General features: G+C 50.0%; 1 protein-coding gene across 1 annotated transcript in view; it reads left to right on the top strand.

The window, feature by feature from the left end:
* Positions 1-26,703, top strand: part of HMCN2 (hemicentin 2) — a 211,885-nt gene extending 185,182 nt beyond the window's left edge. The window contains exons 81-98 of the mRNA XM_007944228.2: positions 1,680-1,870; positions 2,752-2,965; positions 4,000-4,134; positions 5,318-5,508; positions 8,151-8,232; positions 11,996-12,265; positions 16,147-16,296; positions 17,836-17,973; positions 18,070-18,191; positions 18,632-18,869; positions 20,045-20,107; positions 20,231-20,353; positions 21,088-21,222; positions 22,315-22,443; positions 22,961-23,281; positions 24,144-24,263; positions 25,261-25,387; positions 26,358-26,703. Of these exons, the coding sequence (XP_007942419.2) occupies positions 1,680-1,870; positions 2,752-2,965; positions 4,000-4,134; positions 5,318-5,508; positions 8,151-8,232; positions 11,996-12,265; positions 16,147-16,296; positions 17,836-17,973; positions 18,070-18,191; positions 18,632-18,869; positions 20,045-20,107; positions 20,231-20,353; positions 21,088-21,222; positions 22,315-22,443; positions 22,961-23,281; positions 24,144-24,263; positions 25,261-25,387; positions 26,358-26,703 (3,095 nt within the window). The remainder of the gene's footprint in view (positions 1-1,679; positions 1,871-2,751; positions 2,966-3,999; positions 4,135-5,317; positions 5,509-8,150; positions 8,233-11,995; positions 12,266-16,146; positions 16,297-17,835; positions 17,974-18,069; positions 18,192-18,631; positions 18,870-20,044; positions 20,108-20,230; positions 20,354-21,087; positions 21,223-22,314; positions 22,444-22,960; positions 23,282-24,143; positions 24,264-25,260; positions 25,388-26,357) is intronic.
* The last annotated feature ends 449 nt before the right edge of the window (positions 26,704-27,152 follow it).

Here is a 27,152-nt window from a genome sequence, read left to right as displayed (position 1 = left end):
GCCCATAGGAGGGGACAAGGTAGCCCCCAGTGACCAACAGCTCCTGAGAACTTTTCCTCTGATAGAGAGGAATTAGGGCTGACCAGTTCCAGGCATATTCCAGAATGCCCCAAAGCCAAGCACTGCTTGTAGGTATAGAAAGAATTGAAGGAAAACATCTCAGCCCTCCAGGTCTGGCTTCTGACAATAAATTCTCATTCGCACTGCCTTCTTTCTGGCCCCTCCAGTAATGTCCCTCAGTAATTTTGACTTTCCAGTAACAGTAGATATTTCTGTCCCTTTTCCTGCACAAACAAAATTAAATGTGCTGTTCCCTTAGTTTGAACAATCCCTGTCAATCTGCACAACATCCTGGGAATGTTCTGTCTGGATCGGCCATGCTTTGATCCAAGAGATCTTCTTCAAGGCCATGTTCAGAGGTTATGCCTGCGGGCTGCTGTCTGTGGCTGCTTCATTATCATTGACTGCCACCACCTTCTGACTTCACCGTGAACTCAGAGGGATTCCTGGCTCCATGCCTGCTCCCCATGCCTTGACCAGCATGCCCTTTTCTCTGTGGCCTGAAGCATTGCTGCTGGTCACCAGAGGACTCAGACCTGAAGCCTGTCCACCCAGCAGCCTTCACTCTGACCCCAGCATCGCTGACAGCTGTTCTGCTTTTGGCCCTGGGGGCTGCCTGTCAGGAGGATCCTGTACCCGAGTGGGGCCTGATTAAATAGGTCTCTCCGCTGAAGCCTTTAGTCAGTCAGTACGTGTGTGGCGCACATGTGCGTGTGCTCATGCTCCATCCGGTTTCCCTGTCACACTATCTTAGTTTCCTAGTACTACTATAACAGAAATACCACAAGTGGGTGGCTTTTAGAAGAGTAATGTATTTCCTCACAGTTCTGGAGGCTTGGAGTCCAAATCAGAGTCCTGGGCCATGTCTGTTCCTCCCTTGTCAGGGGCCCTGGGCTTTTCATGGTTCCTTGTTTTGTAGACCATCCTGACTTGGTGTCTGTCTTCCCCTGTGTGTGTGTGTGTCTGTCTGTCTGTCTGTCTGTCTCCATTCTGCTTTTGATCACTCAGGGTTTAGATTTAGAAAGCATCCTACTCTGGTTGATCTAATTAACATAACAAAGAAAACCTTTTTTCCAAACAGCATCACATCCACAGGTATTAAAAAAACAAACAGCGACAACCACAAAAATAAAAACCACTGCCATCCAGTCGATTCCAACTCATAGCAACTCTTTAGGGCAGAGTAGAACTTCCTCATAGGGTTTCCAAGGCTGTAAATCTTTACAGAAGTAGGCTGCCTCATCTTTCTCCTGGGGAGCAGCTGGTGAGTTCAAACCACTACCCTTCTGGTTAGCAGCCCAATGTTTTAACCACTATGCCACCAAAGCTCCTTATTCACAGGTGTAGGGGTTAGGATTCTAGCACATATTTGGGGGAGGGGGGTGCCATGCAGGAGGGACAATTCAATCTGTAACATACAGTTTTACCAAACTCTAGAGAATCTTGAACTCACCCAGGCCTCAAGTGATGATCTCCAACCAGAAAGTTGGTGGGGACAGCAAATAGGGGTAGAGGAAGGAGCTGTGGGATTGTGCCAAGTGCCATGGGCACTGGGACAGGGGTAGCCCACCCAAGCCCAACCAGAGTCCAGCCGTGAGTGGACCTTTCTCTCCTCCCAGTTCCACCCACGATTGAGACTGGAGTCCCTGACCTGTCCACCACTGAAGGTTCCCATGCCCTCTTGCCTTGCACGGCCAGGGGCAGTCCTGAGCCCAACATCACCTGGGAAAAAGATGGCCAGCCTGTGTCTGGAGCTGAGGGCAGGTTCACCATCCAGCCTTCTGGGGAGCTGCTGGTAAAGAACTCAGAGGTAAGGGCCTAGTCTGTGGAACGCAGTGGGGAGTAATTGTAGCAGCAACAGGAGCAAACATCAGCTGAACACCACTGTTTCTCACACTCTGCACTGAGCCTCACGCAGTGGGGCTTTTCATCCCAAGAAGGGATAGGTGTTATCATCCCCAGATACAGATAAGGAAACCAAGGTTCAGTGTGTACCTAGTTTTCTCAACACACAGAGCCAAGATTTGAACCTGGGCCTCCATAGCAATCTTCTGGGAGAGGGAGAGAGCCTGGCCTGGGGAACATCTTTGTGCCTCCAAATTACGTCTGGTTATTCTCAAACTACCCTGATGTCAGGTGTCCTCCCCAGCCCCAGGGGTGGAGCTGAGCCAGAGGTGTGGGTGAGGCCTCCCAGCCCCTTTCCCCATCAGATTCTGTAATTGCATATTGGACAGATCTGCAGGGAATGGGTGGCTGCTTGGGTGGAATATATGCCTGGGGGTGGGTCATAGAGGCCCTGGACTTGCCCATCAGGAATCTGGATGGTGCAGTGGTGAGCTGTCTAATCTTGTTCAAATGCACCACATAACTTCTCTGAACCTTGCTGGGCCCTCTAGGAAGATGCCCCCAAAGTAGGACCTGCCTCAAGGGTGATGCGAGCATGGAATGAGCTGATGCAGGTCACATTCTGATCACAGGTCCTGGCAGAGAGTAGGTGCTCTGCGGGTGACTATGTTCACATGGTTAGGACCTCAACTAGGAAGGTGTAGAGCCGTACAAAGGCCATGGTGGTAAAGCCAAGCCCTTTGCTAGCTGTGAGACCTTGGGCAAGTCACTTGGGAAACAAGTCCTGAGGGCCTTCTGGCCTACGATGGGGCTGGTTCTCAGGCTGACCTCTCTCTCTGCCCACAGAGCCAGGATGCTGGCACCTACACTTGCACGGCCCAGAACTCTGTGGGCCGTGCCCGCCGCCGTGTACACCTCACCATCCTGGCACTGCCTGTATTCACCACGTTGCCCGGGGACCGCAGCCTGCGCCTGGGGGAGAGACTGTGGCTTCGGTGTGCTGCCCGGGGCAGTCCCACCCCTCACATTGGCTGGACTGTCAACGACCGGCTGGTCACAGGTCTGGGCCTGCAGTGGTGGGTGGAAGGGCTGCTGGAGCCCTGGGAACTCGAGGAGGGGCAGGCAGATAGGGCCATCCTACCTAGTGGAGGCGAAGAGTGCATTGGTCTGTCCTATGGGTTCTGAGACTTCAGACTTGGCCCCAAGTGAAGGATCAGGGCAAACCCCTGCATGGCTACCCTGCCCCACTACCCGTCAGAGCAGGCAAGAAGCTACCTACGAAGAAGTCTCACCCCAGAGACCTTGGGGCTGAGCAGAGATGCCTGCTCTGCAAACCCCTTTCCCCAAGAGGCACTATCTTCCCATTTGGGACCCAGGAGATGTTCAAGGAGGCACAGAGCCCTTGGGGTGCATAGTAGGTGCTCAATGAGGATCTGCTGTATTGATGAATTGCCAAGGCCCCTCCACTACAAAATGACACTTCCCTACATTAGAATACGACATCAGGAGCCCTCCACAATTCAAGGCCAGGGCTGTGAAACCCATGCAGGATCAAGCCTTTGCCGGCCTGTGAAGAAGAGCTGGGCCCCAGTTCTTCCCGGGGCATGAGCCCTGGGCAAGTGACTCAGCCTCTCTGAGCTTAGTTGCTTCATCTGTAAAATGGGGTAACAGGATCTTCGGAGGTCAGAATGATTTAATGCAGAAGGTGTGCTTGGCACCAAGCCTCACCCGGAACAAATGCCCGATGGTCGCACTTATCCCTGTTCAGGCTGTTAACAGATTTCATCCGCATATAAAGTACAGCAATGTTTGCTATAATTGCCACATGTTAATAGGTCTCCAAAGGCCTGCCCTTAGCCACTCATCAAAGTCACTGTGATTACCTGAAAATGGGAAGAAGTGGTCCTTTTGTGACATCTTTGTATATGGCCTGTGCCTCCCAAGAACTGTCTGACTTGGTTAGGCTTTTCCCCTGCGGTTTTCTACACCTTTGGGAAACACCTGCTGGGTCCCCAGTCCTGAGTGAAGTATTCAGGGCAGGAGGTCCCTGTCGCCCTGGGCTCAGAGTCCCCTTGGGGTATCTCTCCACTACAGAGGGAGTGTCAGAACAGGATGGGGGCAGCACACTGCAGCGGGTGGCAGTCACCAGAGAGGACAGCGGCATCTACATCTGCTGGGCAGAGAACAAAGTGGGCCGTGTGCAGGCTGTCAGCTTTGTCCACGTGAAGGGTAGGGCACACCCAAGTGGCCTTTCTTTCTCTGTCCTTTGCAGAATCAACCCAAGGGACTGGCCCCCTGACCTGTTAATGAGTGGCTCTTCTCCCTGGCTGCACATTAGAGCCACTTGGGGAGCTTTATAAGGAGCTCTGGTGGTGTAGTGTCCAAGGCATTTGACTGCTTACCAGAAGGTCAGCCGTTCAAACCCACTGGCTACTCCTCAGAAGGAAGATGGGGCAGTCTACTTCCGTAAAGATTTGCTGCCTCAGAAACCCAATGGGGGCCACTATGAGTCGGAACCAACTTGATGGCAGTGAATTTGTTTTTCTGGTTTTGGGGAATTTTATAAAATACCTGTAATCCAGGTTCCACCCCAGAATCTCTGGGATTGGACCCAGGCATTGGTATCTTTTATGCCTCCTAGAGGACTCTGGGTACAGGTAGAATGGGGGATCTGACCAACTGGCCTTTAGCACTACCCCCAGCTGGGCAGTGCCAGTTGGGAGGAAGGCGTGGGGCCAGAAAAATGTGTGAAGCTTGCCAGTCTGCCGGTTGTCCCCTGTGGCCCTGCTCCTCCAGGGGAGCATTGCAACCCTCAGTGACATCAGGACTTAGTTTGCTCAACTTCAGGATGAATAGGGTGAGTGGGGCTTAATGGAGGAGAACGAACACCCCAGGACACAGCTGTAACTTCTGGTAGATGGAACCTCAAGAAACCAGAAAGATGGAAACTGTAAGGGCACCCAAGAATGTTTTGAAATTCACATGAAATGAGAATCAGGGAAATCTGTTGCTGTGTGCAACAGTGTCTTAATGATCATATAGTTCTTATTTTCCAAAGTACCTGGCTTGGGGCTTTGCAGCTGGGATAATCCCTCTGTGAAAGTGAGTATCTGACACATGGAACACTACATTCTTGCCCGTATCTGTTTCAGGCATCACTAATCAATCACAACACTATTCCCACTGATCCTCAAAATGCTTCTTAGCACAGTGTTCCTGGCAACCACTCACTACCAGTCTTTTTGATTTGGCCCATGACGTGGAAGTTGTTTACCATCCTTGATGCATTTACTATACACAACCATGCTAGGCTACTAGGAGACTCTGAAGGCCCCTGAGGGCAGAAGTTGGGCAGGACCGAACCTGAAGGGAACCTCCTTCCTGACCCTTCATCTGGTGTCACTCTATGCAGAAGCTCCCGTCCTACAAGGGAAGGCCTTCTCTTATCTGGTGGAACCTGTTGGGGGCAGTGTTCAGCTGGACTGTGTGGTCCATGGAGACCCAGTGCCCAGCATCCGCTGGATCAAGGATGGCTTTCCACTTCGGGGCAGCCTTCTCCGGTACCAGCTGCAGAATGGCTCACTGACCATCCACAGGACTGAGGTAAGGAGGGGCCTGGCGCCTGGAGGTGGGGCCGCCACGCACAACCCTAGACTCTTTCTGATTGCTCAGAAGGGTTCTTCAGTTTGGCCATGCACTCCACAGTTTACAAAGCGTTTTCCTGCCCGTTACCCAGGTATCTTCCCAGTGATTTAACTGCCTTAGTAACCCTAACCATTTGATGAGGCTAATAGTGTTCTACTTCATAGGTTTACCATGAGATATCAGTGAAATGATCCATCTCAGGTATTTAAGCATGACTAGTCATAGGTTAAGGAGCTCTGGTGGCACTGTGGTTAAGGCATTGGGCTGCTAACCAAAAAGAAAAGATCAGTGGTTCAAACCCACCAGCCACTCCATGGGAGAAAGATGAGGCAGTCTGCTCTGTAAAGATTCACAGCCTTGGAAACCCTATGAGGCACTTCTACTCTGTCCTGTAGGGTTGCTGTGATTTGTAATCCACTCGAGGGCAGTGGGTTTGGTTTTTGGTTTGACCCATGGGTTATGGCCAATAAATGTTACTGCTTTCAACAACCCCATGAGGCAGGCTAGGCAGGTAATTGTGCCCTATTTTACAGATGAAGACAGTAAGGTGCAGAGAGACAAAATGACTTTCCCAGGGCCCTGCAACCAGTAAATCCCAGAGGCAGGACATATTGCTATGCACTTCATTCTTTTCAATGCTATTGTGGGTTGAATTTTTTCTTAGTTAGATTTTTTAAAAATTGTTCATTGGTAATATAGAGATACACAGTCAGGTCTCCTGATCCTTACTCTGTTTCCAAAGCCTTGGGCACTGGGTCTGTCCAGCCCCTGCCTTCCCTTCTGTGTCTCAAGTCCAGCAATCATGCAGAGACTCAGTTCGGTCCTGACTCAAGCTCATCTTAGGGGTCCCTGATCTCACCAGCCTGGGAGCCTATCTCTGGACAGTATAATAATAGGAGTAGTAATAATAGGAGTGGTAATAATAGTCTGGTGGCGCAGTGCCTAAGGCATTTGACTGCTAACCAGAAGGTTGGTGGTTCAAATCCACCAGCCACTCTGCACAAGGAAGACTGGGCAATCTACTTCTGTAAAGACTTACTGCTTCAGAAACCCAAAATGGGTTGGTATGAGTTGGAATTGACTCAGTGGCAGTGAGTTGTTGTTGTTGTTTTGTTTTGTTTTGTTTTGTTTTTTGAGTAGTAATAGCAGCAACAATAATGCTCCCCTTTCCTCAGTACTTACCAGGCACTATGCCTTGTAGTTCACAGACACCATTTTACTTTGTGCTTACAATGGTCCTAGCAGTTATTATGCCCATTTGAAAGATCAGGAAACTGAGGCTCCAGAGACATGATCCTAGGAATGGACTTAGTATGGTAAATGGTAGAGCTGGGATTTGGTCCCACATCGATCTGACCCCCAAATCTATACTCTTCACTGTGCCGTGTTGTTCCTTGATGGTCCCTTGAATACAACCTCGATATCATCATTTAAGTGTGGACAGTGGCCCCAGGCTATACCCCAGCTCCATCATGTGACACCACTGGTACCCAGAAGTGAATCTGAGCCAGTGTTTTTCCCGAGTTCCATAATATCCATGTTCATGGATAGCCTGTGAATGAAATTTCCCAGGATGTAAACTTGCTTCTCTGAGGTTCAACGTCTTCATCTGTAAAATGGGCAGGCTGCCACTTAAGTGAGAAACCCTGGTGGCACAGTGGTTAAGGCATTTGGCTGCTGACCAGAAGTTTTGCTGTTCAAACCCACTAGACACTGTGTGGGAGAAAGATGAGGCAGTCTGCTTCTGTAAAGATTCACAGCCTTGAAAACCCTATGAAGTGGTTCTACTCGGTCTTACATGGTCAGTTTCCCCATCTTTAAAAGGGATAAAACTGCTAAGATTATAAGCATTAAATAAAATGGTGTTTGCAAAGTGCTAGGCACAGTGCCTGGCCCACGGTCAGTACTGAGGTAATGGTAGCCATTGTTGATACTGCTATTACTACTGGTGTTGCTGCTGTTACTACTAGTAATAGTACTGGTACTACTAGTACTATTATTATTACTGTCAGTTATGCATTGGAATTGACTGGACAGCAGTGGTTTATCACCAAACTGAGGGAATACTGCAAACTGTCTCCCATTCTGGAAGACTCCCAAGACCCACCAATGCAATAAAAGCCCTGAGAAAGCCTACAGTTCAGAAACACGTTGTTATCTAACTCAGTTTTTCCCAAATGTATTTAGCCATGGAACCTATTTTCAAGGAAGCCTCAATAACATGCCATGGAACGATGTTTCAATGTACACAGGCTGGAAGAGGTGAATCTAAACTGTGCTATTTACAGCATCTGGCTCTACCTAGGATGACAAGCCCATACCCTTAGTCACTGCCCATCCTCCCTCCCCTGCTCCAGTTCTGGGGTGGCAGCCGGCTGGATTCTCTTAGAATCTCCATTGACAATTGGCCACAAAGGCCTTCTGGTACTTTGGACAGATGGGGAATCCATGGGCCCGCAGCTGGTTTATGCTCTGAGCTCCTTCCTGAAGAGATGGACCTTGGTCCAGCACCCCTTTCCATGCCCACCAGCCCCACGCTGCTCCCCTCCTCAGGTTCCTTTTCTGATACCTTGCTCCCTTCCTCCCATGCCCACCTGCAGCTGGACGATGCTGGACAGTACCAGTGCCTGGCAGAGAACGAGATGGGTGCGGTGGAGAAAGTGGTGGTCCTTGTACTTCAGAGTGAGTCTCAGCCTCTCCTTTCCCTGGTCTTGGGCTCTTCTCAGCAGGACGGGGCTGGGCACAGTATGAAGTGGGCACTCAGGGGAGAGCTATGTTGGGGCTGTGGATGGTGTGGCCATGGCTGTCTCACAGACTGGAGGAGAGAGTCAGGGCCTGGGGACTTAGAAGTCTGCTACAAATATTTATTCAGAACACACAATTTGAATCTTATGAAATGTTTTTCTATGTAGGGAATACCCAGACCTAGAGAGCACTGGACATACAAAACTTAAAAGTATCACGGAGACCACAACAGTCCTTGCATTTGCCCAACAACCTAGATAGGGAATTTTTAATAAAACTTTTTATTAAAGATTAAGACACATTAAGTATCATTAAGTGTACAGTTCAAGGATATTTCATAAAGTGAACCCCTCCATTTCACCTGTATCCAGTTCAGAAAATAGGATAGTATTCACTCCCAGAATTCTTACCTGCAAGTCTCTGTGGATATATGTTCTCGTATGTCTTGTGTGGATTCCTAGGAGTCTAATTGCTACATTGAATGGTAAGTATATGCTTAACTTTTTAAGAAACTGCCAAATGATTTTTGCAAAATGGCTGAACTATTACTTTCCCATCAGCAGTGTATGAGGGTTTCAATTTTCCCACATCTTCACCAACACTTGGTAATGCCAGTCTTATTGCAACCATCCTAGTACATGTGTGGGAGTTCTGGTGGCGTAGTGCCTAAGGCATTTGACTGCTAACCAGAAGGCTGGCAGTTCAAACCCACCAGCTACTCCTGGGAAGGAAGACTGGGCAATATACTTCTGTAGAGATACCGCCTTGGAAACCCAAGGAGGGTTTGCTGTGAGTCACAGTCAACTCAATGGCAGTGAGTTTGGTTTGTTTTTGGTGAATACATGTGTAAAACGCTCTGGTGGTGTAGTGGTTAAGGCATTTGGCCGCTATTCAAAAAGTGGGTGGTTTGAACCCTCCAGCCACTCCACAGAAGAAAGATGGGACAGTCTGCTTCCCTGAAGATTTACAACCCAATGGGGGTTGCTCTGAGTCATAATTGACTCGATGGCAGTGAGTTTGGTCGGGTTTTTTTTTTTTTTTTTTTTTTTTTTTTTGTGATTTGGGTTAAAGTTTACAGAGCAAATTCACTTTCCATATAGCAGTTCACACACACGTTTTTTTTTTTTTTTTTTTGAGTAGAAGTGTTAGGAGTTCTGGGACACAGTGGTTAAAAAACTCAATTGCTAACCAAAAGATTGGGGGTTCAAACCCATTAGCTGCTCCATAGGAGAAAGATCTGGGTAGCAGTCTGCTTCTGTAGTCGTACAGCCTTGGAAACCCTCTGGGACAGTGCTACTCTGACCTACAGTGAATTGGAATTGACTTGACAACAGTGAGTTGGTTGGAGTAGGTGTGAAAGGAGCCCTCATGGCACAACAGTTAAGCAACTGACTGCTAATTGAAAGGTTGGCAGTTCAAACCCACCCAGTGGTTCTGTGGGAGAAAAACCTGATGATTTGTTTTGGTAAAGATCACAGCTTAGAAAACAACCCTAAGGGGCAGTTCTAGTCTGTCACATGGGGTCACTATGAGTCAAAATCAACTACTAGACACCTAACAACAGTCGGTGTAAAGTGATTTTAGTTTGCATTTCTGTAATGACTAATGATATTGAGCATCTTTTCAGGTGCTTATTAGCCACTCGTATCTTTTTGGTCAAGTGTCTATTCAAATCTTTTGCCTATTGTTGTATTGGGTTGATTGTGTTATTAGTGAATTATGAGAGTTCTTTACATGTAATTGGAATATAAGACCTTTATCAGAGATATGATTTGAAAATAGTGTCTCGCGTTCTGTGATTTGTCTTTATATTTTCTTAATGGTGCCTTTGGAGAGCTAAAGTGTTATAATTTGATTAAGTCCAGATTTATTAATTTTCTTTTTTATGGATCCTGTGTTTGGCATTATATTTTTAAAACTCTTTGCCTAACCTAAGGTCACATTTTCTTCTAGAAGTTTTATAGTTTTAATTCTTACATTTAGGCTTATGATCCACTTTGAGTTAATTTTTTTGTGTGAGATAAGGTATGCCTTTGTTTTTGCATATGGAAATCCAATTTTCCAGTACTATTTATTTAGGTCGTCGTCTTCTTCTTCTTCTTCTTCTTTTTTTTTTTTTTTTAATTGTGATTTGGGTGAAGATTTACAGAGCAAATTCACTTTCCATACAGCAGTTCACATACACTTTGTCTCATGACATTGACCACAGTTCACCAGCTCCCTTCCCACTTCCTCCCGATAGTTACCTCTTCGCAGTGTCCATCCCTCCATGCACTCCTGCCCCCTGAGCTGTCTCCCTGTGCATAAGAAGCCCTTTTTTCTCCCATGATTGTTCTCTCCTAGGAGTGTATCTACTTGAGGTAGATGTTCAACTCATATGCCTGTCTTTTGTTTGGCTGGAAACCACAGGTGTGGGTTCAATTCCAGACCTGAAGGGCAGCTAGAGGCCATAGTCTCAATGGTTCCACCAGGCTCTGTCAGACCAGAAACCTGGTCCCCCACCTCTTTTTTTTTTTCCTCCAAATGATTTTGAGTTTTGTCCCACATTGTTCTCCCTCTCTGTCAAGGGTCTTATTTTGGTCTTCTTTAATTTATCTCAGTAATATTTTGTAGTTTTCAGTGTATAGGTTTTGTACTTATTTTAAATATATTGCAAAATATTTTATTCTTTTTAATGCTATTATGAATGGAATTGTTTTCTTAGATTTTATTGTTCATTGATAATATATGGAAATACAATTTATTTTTATATCTTGATTGTGTACCCTGCAACCTTGCTAAATTAGTTTTTTAGTTCTAGGTTTTGTTTTTTTTTTTTTTTGGTCAGATTCTTTAAGATTTTCTACATATAAGATCATGCTTATGATTAAAGACAAGTTTACCTCTTCTTTTACGATCCGTATACTTTAATTTCTCTTTATTGCCATGTTGCATTGTCTGGAACCTCCAGTACAGTGTTGAATAAAAGTGGTGGGAACTTACATCTTTGCCTTGTTCCCATTTTAGGGGGAGAACCTCTAGTCTTTCACCATTGACTATGATATTTGCTATAGGTTTTTTCCAAATGTCCTTTATAAGGTTGAGGAAATTCCATTTTATTACTAGTCGGTCTTAGAGAGTTTTTGTCATGGATGTCATGGACAGGGATAGGTTTCTGGTTCCAGATGAGTCTATCAATTCTGCCTTTTGATTGGCATGTTTAGCCCATTAATGCTTAATGTAGTTATTTAATGATTGGATCTATGCCTGCCATTTTGATGTCTGTTTTCTGTATGTCTCCTATCGTTTTTATTTTTATTCTCCTCTTTTACTATCTTCTTTTGTGCTAAAGAAATAAGAAATATTATAGAGTAAAATAAAAAGTAGGTATGTCCTTTCTGAGAACTGCCACTTAGACTCTGACTCTGAATGCCACATCTGAAGCAGGAGCTGTCTATCCCCTCCTCACATCCTGTTGTCAGCAAAAAAAGACTGTTCATGCCATAAAAAAACAAAAACAAAAAAAGTAAGTATGTGCAATGTGACCATATTTTCATAAGAAGAAAAACATGCAAATACAAAATCTAGGAGGAAATACTCAGAAACATTAACTGGGTAGTAAGACCTTTTGCCTCTTTTTGTTTTCTCATTGGTCTAAATGAATGTTTATCACTTGAACTTACAAAAATGTTCCTAAAAATCTGCCATGGGCCTCCCATAGGTGCTCCAGTATTCCAGGTGGAACCCCAGGATGCGATAGTGAGATCTGGGGAGGACGTGGCCCTGCGATGCCAGGCCACTGGAGAGCCAGTGCCCACAGTGGAGTGGCTGCGATCAGGCCAGCCCTTGCGGGCCAGCCAGCGGCTCCAGACCCTGCCAGATGGAAGCCTGTGGTTGGAGCATGTGGAGGCCAGGGACGCAGGCGTGTATGAGTGTGTCGCTCACAACCTCCTAGGATCTGCCAGAGCCCAGGCGTTCTTGGCCGTGAGAGGTATGGGGGTATCCCTGCTCAGAACTTTCATGGACAGAGGGAGGATCTTCTGTGGGATTTGTATATTGCTTTTGGGAGACCTAGCCTACTTCCCTGCTAGTTCTCCAGTCCTTCTCTTTGCTAAGAGTCACAAATTCAGAATGAACCAGCTGAGAGGGCTTTAGGGATTATCTTATCTACCCTACTTACCTGCAGCTGGGGGATGCTATGTGTTTGGCAGTCATCTTGAGCAGGGAACCCTGGCTACCTCCATCTTACTTGGCAAGGACACATGTTCTGTCTTTGGACACTGTACAGCCTGGGAAGTGGGCGGAATAAAACAAGGGCATCCGTGGTGCCCACCTCAGGGGATATTGTGAAAGTCTATGAATTAATGCTTGCTCTGAGCTTTGCATACTGCCTGACCATGGCAAGTGGTCAGGAAAGAATACTGCTTATGATGTTACCCCTTCCATTTTGGGATTCCCTGCTCCCTTGGGACAAACCAAACCTTAAAACAGAGAAAAGGTCTATCCTGAAAAACTACCATAAAATGGTCTACATAAAGAAAATTCACAGAATATTATTTCTGAATGGACTGTGCCTCTGTAGTAAGTACTTCATAGCTGTTATTTCACATCTCCACCCCTGTCTGTGTCAAACATCACTAATCTATCTCTGCACACAGTGTAAGAATCCTGCTCCATAGAACCCTTCTCCAGGCAGCGCCTCTCAACTAATTGGAATTGAGACTGGAAGAGAAGCCCACTTGACACTCTGTCACTTGAAACCCACTACCAAGCAACTATGGAACTCTTTCTGGCCACTGGTCTCTTCTTCTCATGCAGGCAAGGGTGGCAGGCCAACAACAGCAGCTCTGAAAATTCAATGAGTTAGAAAAATGCAGTGGAAAATTCAGTGAAACAGCCCCAGATACCATATTTGAGGCATGTTCAGGCCTGAGTAAGCCCTCCCTTTCTTTCAGAGCTGGGTCCCAATCTTTACCCCTCCCATTGAGAAGCCCCCAACCTAAACCACAGAGCTCTGCAGACAGTCCCTTTGTTAACAGAAACAACACTCCTCTCCCTCATAGATACCAACTGTAGACAGGTCAGACAATACAGAAATCTGAAGGAAAGAGTAGCTATCAATCATTTCCCATAATTCAATGACCACAGTAACTCAGGCATTTATTTGAGCCTATTCTTCCATACTTTCTCTCTGAATGTAAAGAGATACATGTTTTTCTTCTCACATACAAGGTCAAATTAATAGATTATCTTTATAACCTGCCATTTTTACTTACTCTATCATGAACATTTCATTTCAATAAACCTGGCTCCACATCCTCTTTAATGGCTTCATAGCATTCCATTGTGTGGGATTTCTTTTTTTTTTTTTTTTTTAACTTAATTGCTATTAGCTTTGTTAAATAAGCAACATAGGTTTTTTGTTGTTGTTATTGTTTTAATTAGCCCTCCACAAACCACAATCTGGTGCCATCTTTGTGTTGTAGTTTGAATATTTCTATAGAATAAATTCCTTTAAGGGGCATTGCTAGATAAGTGAAATATATGTTGAAAGTTTTAGAAGCCCCTAACTATAAACTAGGAGCTCTGGTAGCATAGTGGCTAAGGCATTTGCCTGCTAACCAGACGGCTGGTGGTTCAAACCCACCAGCCACTCCTCGGAAGGAAGGTTGGGCAATCCTACTTCCGTAGTGATACTGCCTCGGAAACTAAAGGAGGGGTCGCTATGAGTTGGGGCCGACTCGACGGCACATAACAACAACAACAACAGCTATAAACTAAGGGAGGCTGAGTGGCACAAGCATTTTGGATTTGACTGCTAACTTCCTAAAAGACTGTCAGTTCAAACCTACCCAGCAGCTCTGTGGCAAAAAGCCCTGGTGAACTGTTCCCGTAAAAATTACAACCAAGTAAGCCCTGTGGAGGAGTTCTACACATGGGGTTACCAGGAGTCAGAACAGACTTGATGGCAATGGGTTTGGGATTTTTGGGGGGAGTTAACTGTAAGCTATATTCCTTGGTGGTGCAAATGGTTAACATGTTCAGCTGCTAATCGAAAAGTTGGAGGTTCAAGTCCACCCAAAGGTACCTCAGAAGAAAGTCCTGGTGATCTACATCTTAAAGATCAGCCATTAAAAACTCTGTGGAGGACAGTTCAACTCTGACACACATGGGGTCACTGTGAGTTGGAATCTACTTGATGGCAACTGCTCTTTGATTAACTGTAAACTTGACTTTCCACCTATTTCATACCCCTATCAGCCTGAGGGAAGGGCCTGTCTCTGTATGGGAAGCAAGAGGCTGCTAGGTCATCTTTGTCTGAAAAGACTCAGCAGTGGTACTGTTCCCGGGTTCTAATTTCCTGGCCCCTTGCAGTATTGCCTGGGTCATGCTGCTGCCTTTTTGTCTGCAGTGCACCCATCCCTCCTCATCCCTTTATTAAAAGTCCAGAGGTAGATTACTGAACATTTTGATCAAAGATTCTATGGCAGAATGCTGATCAAAAAGGGGTAAATGCAAAACAGAATTACAAATTCTCATGGATTCCAGACTTTCTGGAGCCATGGAGGCTCGATTAACCCCTGAAATTACTGCCCTGAGAGAATCTTTCAACATTAAACCAGGAACATTCCCAGAAGTCTTAAAATCAGTTTTGGTTGAGTTTAACTAGTAAAGAATGCCTGCCTAGAGCATTATACTCTTTCAAGACCTGTCTGTGGGATCAAATTGTCAACAGCAGCTCCAAAGATTAGATCTGGACCTTCAGGGACAGTGAGTTTATGTTTACTGGGGAGCAACAACTCAGAAAAGGAGGCTGAGGATGGTTGTACCACTTGAAGAATGTAATTGGATTGTACATATAGAAGCTGTTGGATTGGTGTATGTTTTGATGTGTGTATGTTTTCAACAACAACTACAAAATAAATATATTTTCTTTAAAAAAAATCACATGCACACACAAAGGCCAGGGCAAGTTCACAGCCGCTCCTCTCCTGTTCTTTGCATAAACCCTGGAGAGTGGACCTTGACAAGAGACATCCCAGATACCCATCAAATCTCATCAAACTTCAGCTTTGGGCTGCAGGAAACACACTGCTTCCTGGAATTCAAAATTAACCAGTCCCTCAATTTACCCATTTAGGATCCTGGCAGTTGAATGTTTTATGTTATTTTTCGACAGATCATGGGCAATTTGTTGTTAATTTCCCCTGAGAGCTGCTGAGCAAAGAGGCAGGCTGGGTTCTGTCTCTTGCCCCCTGGAATGCCATCTGCCCAAACTAGGCAGCTGGTCCACCATTAGGAAGAGGTAGCACCCCCCTGTGCCCACGCCATCCATCTGATTATTACAGAAGAGCGTCTGCTTGCAGACTGCCTGGCGGCCGCTGGACAACCCACCCACTCAACCAGGCTCTCTCCAGGGCCTCTGATGAAATAGAAGAAGTTCAGGTGGTGGCACTTAGTCCCTAGCCTGATGCCTTGCCTTTCACCCTTGGCCCCGCTACCATGCCAGCTGCCACCATTATTGGCTCCTGACATTATAGAGCCCAACAGGTCTTTGGCCAGCCTGTGGTCCCAAGCAAACTCATGGGTGGCTTGAGGGCCTGACTTGCCCAGATTTCAAAGAAGGTGATGGTAGAACTAGTAGCCCTCACCTTCAGCAGAGGACTCCTTCAAACAGCCTCTCATCTCTTTTGGAGCTGGGATCCCCTGGGCTTTGAGTCCATCATCCATTAGCCACGTGCCCTTGATCAAGTTACTTCACTTCACTGAGCCTCAGTCTACTCCTTTGTGAAATGGGAATGACAACAGAACCTACTTACACTGAGGGTATGAAGTGGATAATAAATGTTATTTTTACTTTCTTCCTCACAGAGGAGCCTCGGGGGAGCCGGGGCAGCGTGATCGGGGTGATCAACGGCCAGGAATTTGGTGAGGCCACTCTCAATACCACCATGCAACAGGAGGCACGTTCTGGGACCACCACCATCCGGAGCAGCATCAACCACATCCCTGCAAACGTGGGTAAGGGGAAGCTAGAGTGTCACCTGCATCTGGGTGCACTGTGCTCCAGCCCACAGGGCCCCTCTGATATACACTGGGTCCAGGAAGAGGCAAAGCTTGTGCTCTGAGCTTGCTCAGGGCCTGTTGTTTGGAGGGAGATCAATTGCCCAGCGTTACAGCCTCTACCGGAAGCTGAGTCCAAGCTGAGGTGACCTTAGGTGTGGGCAGCTTGCTCCTCATTCTGCTACCCCTTCAATAGAACAGAAGAACTGGATTTAAAATTAGGCCAAGTAAGAGTGTCAACTTCTCAGCACTGTGTGGATGCAGGAGGTCAGATAGTGATTTTTGATTGCTGTTGGAGCTTTTCCCACTATTAAAGGCAGGGACTGATAGAAAAGCAAAGAGATCACCAGTAATGATTAAGGAATTGTGACCTGGAGGGGACAGAAGGGGGTTGGCCTGCAGAGCATAAAATTACTAGAAGACCTGGAGAACCAAGAAATGTCCACTTTCAAACAAATTCACAAAAAGTTGTGTCTGAAGCAAACAGAAGGTTCTGGGGAGACATTCACCATCTCAGCCTCTTCCTGGGGCATTACTACAAACACTGATTTAATGGACCTTGAAGTCTCACTCTTCCCAAAGGATCCTGTGACTATTGGTGGGGGGGAGTCCAGAGCAGGGGAGAGGGCAGTGCTGATAAGGTCTTTGCTAGATAAACTCCTCTGAAGCTGGCCTTGACCTATGTGAACAGTGCTAAGTCAGGGACTTTGGCTGGGGAGTGCCTTAGAGCTGGCTGTCAGCAGAGAGTGATTGAGGCAAGACGCTTTCCACAGTCCAGTAGGAGCCATAGAGGAATATCTGACACCAAGCCAGATGGGCCAGGCTCTGTTTAGTGGAAAGGGAGGCACAGACAGGTCAAGAAGGTTCTGCTCCATAAACATCAGTCTCCTGGCACTTCTCTTCTGAGTCAAAGCTGAGAAGCTTGACTGACCCCAACCCTGAACAAGCAGGACCTTTCCCCCTTCTGCAGTCCATGGCCCAACCTGGCCTTGGGAGCAGGACCAGGCATGATGTGAATGAATGTCTGAGAAGCCACATCCAGGACAATTTTTTGGCTGGTGTTCAGTCAGTGATGATCCTTCCTCTCCCAGGCTTTTTCAGAAGGTGTCTACACCTTAGAAAACTTGGTTGGATTTCAATTCAGTTCAGCAAATATGTATTGAGGGCCTGTGGAAGCCCAGTTTCTGAGGTACTCTTGTAGGCTTTCAATCAATATTTGTTGAATTGAGTTGAATATCAGCAATTTACATGTATTTCTTTGTGTCAATTTATTTTCTTAATCTTCCATCAACACCATGAAGTAGGTATTTGTCTTTGCCATTTTTCAGATTTCAGGTGAAATAACTGGCCCAGGTAGTCATGGAGTTGAGTGTGGGCAGGGAGGGAAGGGGTTGATGCTCTCCTGGGGGATAGTAGGGAGCCACAGGGGGTCCTTGAGCAGGAGAGTAGCTGCCCTCCGCCCAGCCCTAACCTGACCTCCCTGCCCTGCCTGTTCAGGGCCGTTGATGCGTATACTCATCGTTGCCATTGCTCCTATCTACTGGACCCTGGCTGGAGAGAGTGGGGAGGCCCTGAATGGCTACTCACTGACGGGTGGCAGCTTCCAGCAGGAGTCACATGTGGAATTTGCTACAGGTCAGCAGGATCTCCCTTCAGGTGAACCAGGTGGGGCTGAGGCCTGAGCCCAGGGCTTCTCCCCCATGATGACTCTGGGCTGGGTGGGGATTGCAGGGGAGCTGCTCAAAATAACCCAAGTGGCTCAGGGCCTGGATCCCGATGGCTTCCTTCTCCTCGACATGATGGTCAATGGCATCATCCCCAAGAGCCTCGCAGATGCAGACATTCAAGTGCAGGTGGGGGTCGAGACTGTTTCATAACCTCAGAGTACTGTCCTGGGGGCATGCAGATGGAGTGTGTGGGGGGGGAGATAATGGGGTACCTTTCCTCAACCATCCCCCTAGCAGCTGGTCCCACTTTTCTTCCTGACACCCCCACAGGGTCTGGTCATGACCCAGCCTTGGACTTGGGGAAGGCCTAATAGCTTAGATTTCGAGCCCAGGGGGAGGATACTCTGAGCCCAGATACTTAGGGATGGAGTATTCTCCCTATTCCATAAATTAGAACCCTGAAGGGAAGTGACTTGCTCAAGGTCACCCATCTGGTTGGAAGAAAAACTCAGAGACCCACCCAGGTCATCTGTTTAGCACTCCCCAGCTCCAAGAGTGGAGGCCATGGGTCCCGGGCCTTTTGAGTTGACATTCCAGGCATTTTCCCTTCCCTCCTCTTCATCCAGGACTTCCAGGAGCGCTATGTGCAGACTGGGCCTGGCCAGCTGTTTGTGGGCTCCATGCAGCACTTCCTGCAGGGCGGCCTCCCCACATTCCTGCACTGCAACCACAGCATACAGTACAACGCGGCCCAGGGCCCCCAGCCCCAGCTGGTACAGCACCTTCGGGCTTCAGCTGTGAGCACGGCCTTTGACCCCGAGGCCAAGGCCCTGCACTTCCAGCTGACCACAGCCCTGCGAGTTGGTGAGGCTCCATCCTTTGTCTCTACCCACCACTTCTCCCAGTTAAAAGGCAGCCGGGAGCCCTGAGTACGCCAGGAAGCTGGCGCACACACACTCCATGCATCTGATGATCAGAGACTGTGTATGCTCAAGGACTGAAACAGCTCATTGCTTGGTCAGCCCACATCCAACCTGTCTCCCTATCCCTGTCCATCTAGCCACACCCCCAGTAAAGACAGCTCTTCATTCAGGCCAATCCTGTTCAAAACTCTCTGGCGGGCTCTCACTAGGCCCCAGGGTGTTAGGTCAAACTGCCCAGCTCTACCGATCATTCCCTAACCCCTGCTGATATTCAAGACTCAAACTACTTACCACTTCTTCTACCACGACCCTAACCCAGGTGGTGAAATTCACTGTTTAAACTTCTGAAGGCCCACATGAACATGCCCTATTTCCTCTGCCAATAGATGCTAAAGATACAGATGTTACCACATTTGAGGTCCCAAAATGTTTTTAACCTTACTTTGAGGTCTGATAGATCCTTGGTTCAAATCCCTGCTGCACCACTTCCTGGCTGTGTGACCTTGGGGACATCCTGGCCCTTTGTGAGCCTCAATGTTCTCAATTGCACAAAGGGTATGACATCGCCTACCTTGCAGAGTATAACGCCCTTTTCTGTCACCAGTGGGCGCTTTAGAAATGGTGGCTGCCACTGCAGTTATTTAGGTAGTCTGGTTTCCTTCCTGACTCCAGAACACATCTTCCGCTTTGCTCTTGCTGTTCTCAGCAGATGTCATCATTCACCCATTCTTCAAGCCCTCCCTGCCTAGCCAACAGATCCAGGTCTTCCTCTGAATTCTCATAAGCACAGTTTTGCATGTGTGGACCTCTTGCTCTGTGGTTTTCTTTAATGATTTTTCCTGTGTCTGCCTGACTCATTACTCATTACCCCAGCCCCACCGTGAACTCCTCAAGGGCACGACTCAGCACGTTCCGCACCCAACCCCTCCAACAGGCCTGAGCCAGGAACAGGATCGCTGCCTTGCTGGGCACCCGGCCTGGCTCAGGGTGGTGCTGGCTCACCCTCTTTGTACCTGGCTCAGGGATACTGGCCTGACAAAGCAGGCAGGAGGGAGCCATGAGCCTGGGGCACGGTTGCCTCTGTGGTCCTTAGGGCCTCCCTGATTTGCCTTGCAGAGGAGAATGAAGTCGGCTGCCCAGAGGGCTTTGAGCTTGACCCCCAGGGAGCATTTTGTGTAGGTGAGTGCTCTTCCTCCCACCCTGGGGGGTATGGTGAGGCCTCTCACCCCCAGCTGGATGCTTTGCCTGGCGGGCTGGCAGGGAGGCCTGTGATCACAGAATATCTTACTTCTCCCCACCCAGATAGGGACGAGTGTGTGGACGGCCCCAGCCCTTGCTCCCACTCCTGCCACAATGCACCTGGCCGCTTCTCCTGCTCCTGTCCGACCGGCTTCACCCTGGCCTGGAACAACAGGGACTGCAAAGGTGAGTGGAGGAGAGGAATTCTTCAGCCTGGCCCAGCAAGGGGTGTGCTCAGGGCATCTCCAGAGCCAGGGCCTTGGCCTGAGGGCACATACCTCAGGAGATGGCCTATTGTGGAGCGCGCTGGATGCCAGCCTGTGGTTTCCAATGCCCTGTCCCCACAGGGCCCCCCTCCCTGCCATGAGGTTGCTGCTGAGAGAGGTGCAGACACCAGGGTGTTCCCTGAGCACGTACATGTGCACCACGTGCTCATGGCATTTATACCCGCTGAGAGTGGACATGGCCTTAGATGCTTTCTCAACACCTGGTGCCCATCTCCAGTTAGTGGGTACTGGCAAGTGAGCTGACAGCCGTTTGCTCAGCTTGCTCTACTTGACCCCTTAGTAAAGCTGCCAAATGGCAAATCTGATCTGTCTCGATTCTGAGGCCCAATTTGCATCTCACCACTCACATTTGTAGAGCCTGGCCAAGTTTCCATGAGCTTTGAGTGGGGCACCCATAGGAAGATTGTCTGCATCCTCATCTCAGAAGCCACAGGCCGAAGCCCTTGGGCTGGGCTCTGGTTTCAGACAGAAGGGGAGGTGATGGAAAGAGCTGGGTGAGGGGTGAGGACCACCCAGGGACTTGTGGGCCTGGGGGATGGAGCCAGTGTGGGTAAGCTGGGCCAGAATGGAGGTGGCAAGGAGGGTTTGGAGATCATGTGTTCATGTAACTGTCTGCTCCTCCCCCACTCCCAGATGTGGATGAGTGTGCATGGCATGCCCACCTCTGTCAGGAGGGTCAGCGCTGTGTGAACCTGCTCGGGTCCTACCACTGCCTCCCTCACTGTGGGCCTGGCTTCCGGGTGGCTGCTGATGGGGCTGGCTGTGAAGGTGATGGGGCACATCTTGGGGCCTATCCATACTCTAGCAGTTGCTAGAGTTTAGCTGAAGGGGAACTGTGTGTCACTGGGAGCCTGGGCTTTCAGGGAGAGCTGAACTTCTCTTGGCAGAAGGAACTCAACAGTGAGGCCATATAGAGATATCCTGAGCTGGGGCTTGGGAGGCCCACACCTTGACTACTGGCAACTTGGGGATCCTATCACAGGTGTCTTACTTTCTGAGCCTTAGGTTTCTCATCTGGTCAGTGACAGGGAGACTGGGCCGAGGATGGCGACCACATGATGCGTGTGCTGCCACATCCTCTGTCTCCCCTCAGGGTCATGACCCATTTAGAGACATAGGCTCTAAATCCTTATCACAGCTCCCCCAGCAGCCACTACTAATCAATTGCAGTTGGCATTTGAATGAACCTTGGATGCCACCCCTGAATAGGGTCCTTTCTACTCTAGCATTGTTTTGTTTCACGATTCTGAGTCCCCCTGGCTCCTCCAAAAGAGGCCATCCAGTGGAGTGGGAAATCATGGTAGGTGAACTTGAACTCAGAAGATGCACCCATTCAGTCTCAGTGGGCCTCAGAGCCCTTGGATTGTCTTGACTCTTTATAGGGCTCTTCTGCCTGCTGCCTGCCTGCCTCCCACCCTCCTTCCCTCCCTTCCTTCTTCCTACCATTTTTTGAGCTCTTTCCACATACCAGGATCCTAAGCCCTTTACTTGTGTCATCCAGTTCACTTCTCACCACAACCCTTTAAAGTGGCCCCATCCTTATACTGCTTACAGATGGGGGAAGTAATGCTCGGAGAGAAGTTACCTGCCCAAGGACTAGGAATGGCAGATCTCAGCTCAGCTTGAACATGGGACTCTCCACCTCCAAAGCCCCTTCCTTACTTGGGGACCCAGAGCCCTTTTAACTTCCAAACTTAGTATAATTGGGAGGGTGGTTGGAAGGGTTGGCTTTCAGCCTTGTGTCACTAATGCTGGAGAAGGGGACAGAGAATGAGGTCCAGATGTGGAGGGGGATAGTCTGTCCCTTGAGGAGGGGCTCTGAGCTCAGATCCTACCCCTGACCCATTCCTGCCTCCCCAGATGTGGATGAGTGTCTGGAGCAGCTGGATGAGTGTCACTACAACCAGATCTGTGAGAACACTCCAGGCGGGCACCGCTGCAGCTGCCCCAGGGGGTACCGGAGCCAGGGCCCACGCCTGCCCTGCCTAGGTATGGATACACCCAGCCCCTCACTGGGGCCCTGGTCAGCACTGCTGGCTCACAGGCCATTGGTGGGTATGATGTTGGCACTGAGTCCTGCAAATGACCAAAACCATAGCCTGGGCCTGAGCTTCACCTGTTTCATCCCACTGGAACCTCAGCCCAGCCACTGAGATCAACTTCTCCATTTGCTCAGGAGGAAGAAAACAGTAGGGAGAAGTGGGTGGACCTCAGAGAGGTTTACAAGGTAGAATTGACCTAACCAGGATGCTGAAAGGATATGAGGGGAATTGAAGGCAGGATACTGCTCTGAGCTAGGGGAGATTTGGGCCTCTGAACCATAGAGGATGATGGAGTTGGAGAAGAAGCTGGTTTGGTCCAGGAGGGGAAGGCTTGGAGGAAGGCCTGGCGTATCATGTGAGGCAGCTGGGTTCTAGGGGGCGTGATCAAGAGAACCAGCTAGAGCCAATTGTGTGACAAACCCTGACCCTTCCTCAGCAGTCCTACTGGCCCTGCCCCTTTCCAGATATCAATGAGTGTCTGCAGCTGCCCCGGGCCTGCACCTTCCAGTGCCACAACCTCCAGGGCAGCTACCGCTGCCTGTGCCCACCAGGCCAGACCCTCCTCCGTGATGGCAAGACCTGCACCCTGCTGATTCGGAGTGGACAGAACGTGACCACCATCAGCCACCAGGGCCCTTCTGCATCCTGGCTGCGGCCACGTGCGCCCATCCCTGGTGGCTCCTACCACGGCTGGGTCTCCCTTCGGCCGGGTCCTGTAACCTTGAGCAGCATGGGCCGGGCCTGGTGCCCCCCTGGCTTCATTAGGCAGAATGGTATCTGCACAGGTAAGGGCGGGCCCAACCATCCTGAGCTTCTAGACTGCATGAGCACCAGCCACCATGTTCAGAAACCCAGTCCCCACAGCAGGTTGGGCAGCGGTACAGGCAGATGGTTATCTATTTGATGCTTCTCAAGAAATGCACTTTTTCTAGGGGTTTCAGTAGATGTCTGGTGAAAAGGGGGGGTTCCATGGCCAAGGAGTTTGGGAAAGGTGGGGCCAGGCAAAGTTGAAGCTACTTCCTCGCTACAGGGCATCTGAGAGCCTTGGTTGTGCTAGCAGGCAAATGACTTCCAAAAGAGGGGATGGGATATTTTCCAAACCATTTTGACTTCAGCGGTTTTTCCAGAGGGAAGGTCTCCTGGGCAATAGTTCCTAGGAATCCACTTTGAGGAACGCTGCTCTTGGTGCTCAGAGGTGAAGCCATCAGGGAGGGAGATTTCCCATAGTGAAGGAGGATGCTCCAGGTAGACAAGAGAATAAACAGCGACTAGTGAGTGTGGAGTCAGGGACAGGGACAGGGCCCCTGGGCTGCAGAGAGGGGAGAGGAGGGTAGCCTGATGAGGACAGACACACTCCAGCATTTCCGCCTGGACAGAGGAGTCTGGAGTCGGAGACCTGGTACCTTGGTGAACATGGAGAGGAGCAGAGCTCCTGACTCTTGTCAAGCCCAGGGACTCTCCTAATCCCCAAAGCCAGGATGGGCATTGGGTCGAGCAGGGTGGGGAGAAGGTGTGGGCTCCCCAAGGACGGAAACTTCCCTGGCTGCCCTAGAGTCTGATGGGCAGGCATGTGTCCACATGGGCGTGTGTGACTCAGTGTCTTTGCCCCCTGCCATGCCCCCCCCTCCATGGCCATGCCTGGGCCAGACCTTGACGAGTGCCAGGTGAGGAACTTGTGCCAGCACGCCTGCCGGAACACCAAGGGCAGCTACCAATGCCTCTGCCCTGCGGGCTACCGCCTCCTCCCCAGAGGAAAAAACTGCCAGGGTGAGTGGGTGCCCAGGGTGGGGCCGCCATCCCCGCTGCCAGAGGGGACAAGGCAGGGCAAAGGGGCATGCTGGGATCTCACCCACTCTGTTCTTCCAGCCCTTTGTAGTTCTCCAGGTACTTCACATCCATCCTCTGTGAGATGGGGCTGGGAGACGGGCTGAGAGGGATCAAGACACCACACCTTAAGCCCACACAGCCATGTGGGAGCTCAGCTGGGCCCCACACTTGAAATAAAAGCCTTAAGAGAATAAGTGGATGGGTTCTGTAACCTGGGATTACATCCCAGCTCCATTTTGTGTCTTTGGGCAACTCAGTCCATCTTTCTGTGCCTCAGCCTCCTGTGTGAAATAGTCCCCTCCCCTTCTCCAAGTGGCTAAAATAAGACATGTACAGACTAGGCACAGAGCCAACAATTGCCACAAGGTGACTGCTGGTAGTTGGAATCTATTCTACCAGGTTTGGGTTTTTGTTTGTTTGTTTGTTAACTGCCAAGTTGGGAGCACTTTCCTCTGCACCCAGCTCTACCTCTGATGTGCTCCAGGGCTGCTTCCCCATCTGGTAAATGGCTTGTCTCCATCCATCGATGTCTGTCATGGGGGTCGGTGAGCATCCTCTGAGAAGGGTGGGCCTCCCATTGGGACGGATGAGGATTGGGGGCCACTCTGCCCCTGGGTAGTGGACACTCTGGATACAATGACAAAATTGGCCTCCATGGCAGCCCTCCTCCCTCCTGAGCTCTACACTCCAGCGCTGGGCTTCAGGAGACCCCAGGGTGCTCAGCGTGCCCCTGGGGAGATTTGGAGGGGCCTCTAGGCTGGGATGCCGTAGGTCAGGCTAGCTGGGAACAAGGTGAGCAGGGACTCCTGCCTCTGGGCCTTGGAAGGTATTTCTCTCTCACTGATCCCCACTTTCTCTGGTTCCTGCCTTTGGCTCTTCTCCTTTGATCCCTCTTTCATCCCTCCGCCTTCCTTTGGCTAATGTCCCCCCGACCCAGACATCAATGAGTGCGAGGAGGATGGCATTGAGTGTGGGCCCAGCCAGATGTGCTTCAACACCCGGGGCAGCTACCAGTGTGTGGACACGCCATGTCCCGCCACCTACCGACAGGGCTCCAGCCCGGGGTAAGAGCTGAGTCAGCAGGGGAGGGGGTTCTTCCACTCTGGCTCCGGTGCAGCCAGACCCCACCTCCAGGAAGGCCGTCAGTCACACTTGGTCGCAGATCTTAGGCCCCTGGCTTCTAGGTGGGGGCTGTGTGTGTAGGGGAGCAGGCGGAAAGGGCGGGGTGGGGGGAAGTAGTCCCATAAGTACTTCATTCTTCATCAGGGTCTGTATGCCTATAGGCCGGGCAGTGTGCCCTCCTGCAGCCACCCGGGGTGCCAGCTCTTCTGGAGCACCAGGGGCTGGGCAAGGCTAGAGTTGGGAGAGAATGGACCACCGGGAGAAGAGTGCACCCAGAGACACATGGGGGCAAACAGCAACCTACAGACATACCCTTTACTGTGGGACATGGAGATGCACACAGACACACACACAAACACAAAACATACCTCCTCCACACCACACATTGTGGCTACAGATACTCATAAAGACGCACAGAGACCTGGGGACCTTTGTAAACAGTGCCACGGTGGTTAGGGAAGGTGTGCTGGGACTAGGGCTTGCCCTGGGTCTTAAAAAATCAAAGCCCTGGTAGGGACTGGAGCAGTAAACCTGAGCACGGGGCTTTGGGAAAAGCCTTTACCACCCCCGGTCTATCCAGAGCCGTGACTCAGCCATGCCCGCCCCTCCTGGAGTATTCCACGGTTTATCCCTGCCCTGTGCCAGCAGGGCTGCCCTGGAGCATGGGCTGGGAATGTCTCTGGGGACAACTGTTCCGTCAGAAAAGGCAGTGTCTCTGGCTTCTCTGGGACTCAATCTGTTGAACTCTAAACTGGGTTAGCAGTAGCACTTGTGAAGGCATTTGCGGCGCAGGGGTACCAGCAGAGCACAGGGAGAGCTGGTGGGGAGGCTGGGGCATAGTACTAGAGTTTAATGACCAATTGATGCTGCCAGGCCTCGTTCTGATGGGCAGTGGTCTGTTCGCGTCCGCAGGACCTGCTTCCGGCGCTGCTCTCAGGACTGCAGCGCTGGTGGTCCCTCGACGCTGCAGTACAGGCTGTTGCCGCTGCCCCTGGGCGTGCGCGCCCACCACGACGTGGCTCGCCTCACCGCCTTCTCCGAGGCTGGAGTCCCAGCCAACCGCACCGAACTCAGCGTGCTGGAGCCCGACCCGGGCAGCCCATTCGCGCTGCGCCCTCTGCGCGCTGGCTACGGCGCAGTCTATACTCGCCGTGCGCTCACCCGCGCCGGCCTCTACCGGCTCACGGTGCGTGCCGCCGCGCCGCGCCACCAAAACGTCTTCATCTTGCTTATCGCTGTGTCCCCTTACCCCTACTGAGGAAGAAGGGGTCATTTGCAGCAGTTCCTGGGCCAGCGACTCCTGGCGATGGGGAAAGGAGCCAACCCAGCCCCACCTCCTGGACCTAGCTACAGAGGGGGCAGGGCGTCCCTTGTCCACACCACACTGCTGTGGTAAGTGGCAACGTCATCTTTCCCCGCTCCCGTGCGTCAACAAGACCTTCAGCAAACATTGCCCAGTGCACAGCCTTGACCGTAGGACTGCAAGGACCCAAGACACCCCATCCCGCTGCTGCCTGCCCTGTGGCCACCCCCAGTGCCAGGCTAGACAGGTGTCAAAGGCTGCCTTTCTGGTGGCAGAGCCTGCCCGCAGAGCTGAAAGGTGAAGTCTGCAGGTCTGGTCATCCCTCCAGGCCTGCCCCAAGCACCAAGTTGGCTGGGACATAGTGCACTTGGGGTGGGGTTTACCCTATGGGAGGCAGCAGAAAC

The sequence above is a fragment of the Orycteropus afer genome, unplaced genomic scaffold (assembly GCF_000298275.1).
Source record: "Orycteropus afer afer isolate SDZICR_OR568_19922 unplaced genomic scaffold, OryAfe1.0 scaffold00123, whole genome shotgun sequence".
Classification (NCBI taxonomy): domain Eukaryota; kingdom Metazoa; phylum Chordata; class Mammalia; order Tubulidentata; family Orycteropodidae; genus Orycteropus; species Orycteropus afer.
Note: the sequence above shows the minus strand (reverse complement) of the source record. Positions and strands in the feature narration are given on the sequence as shown.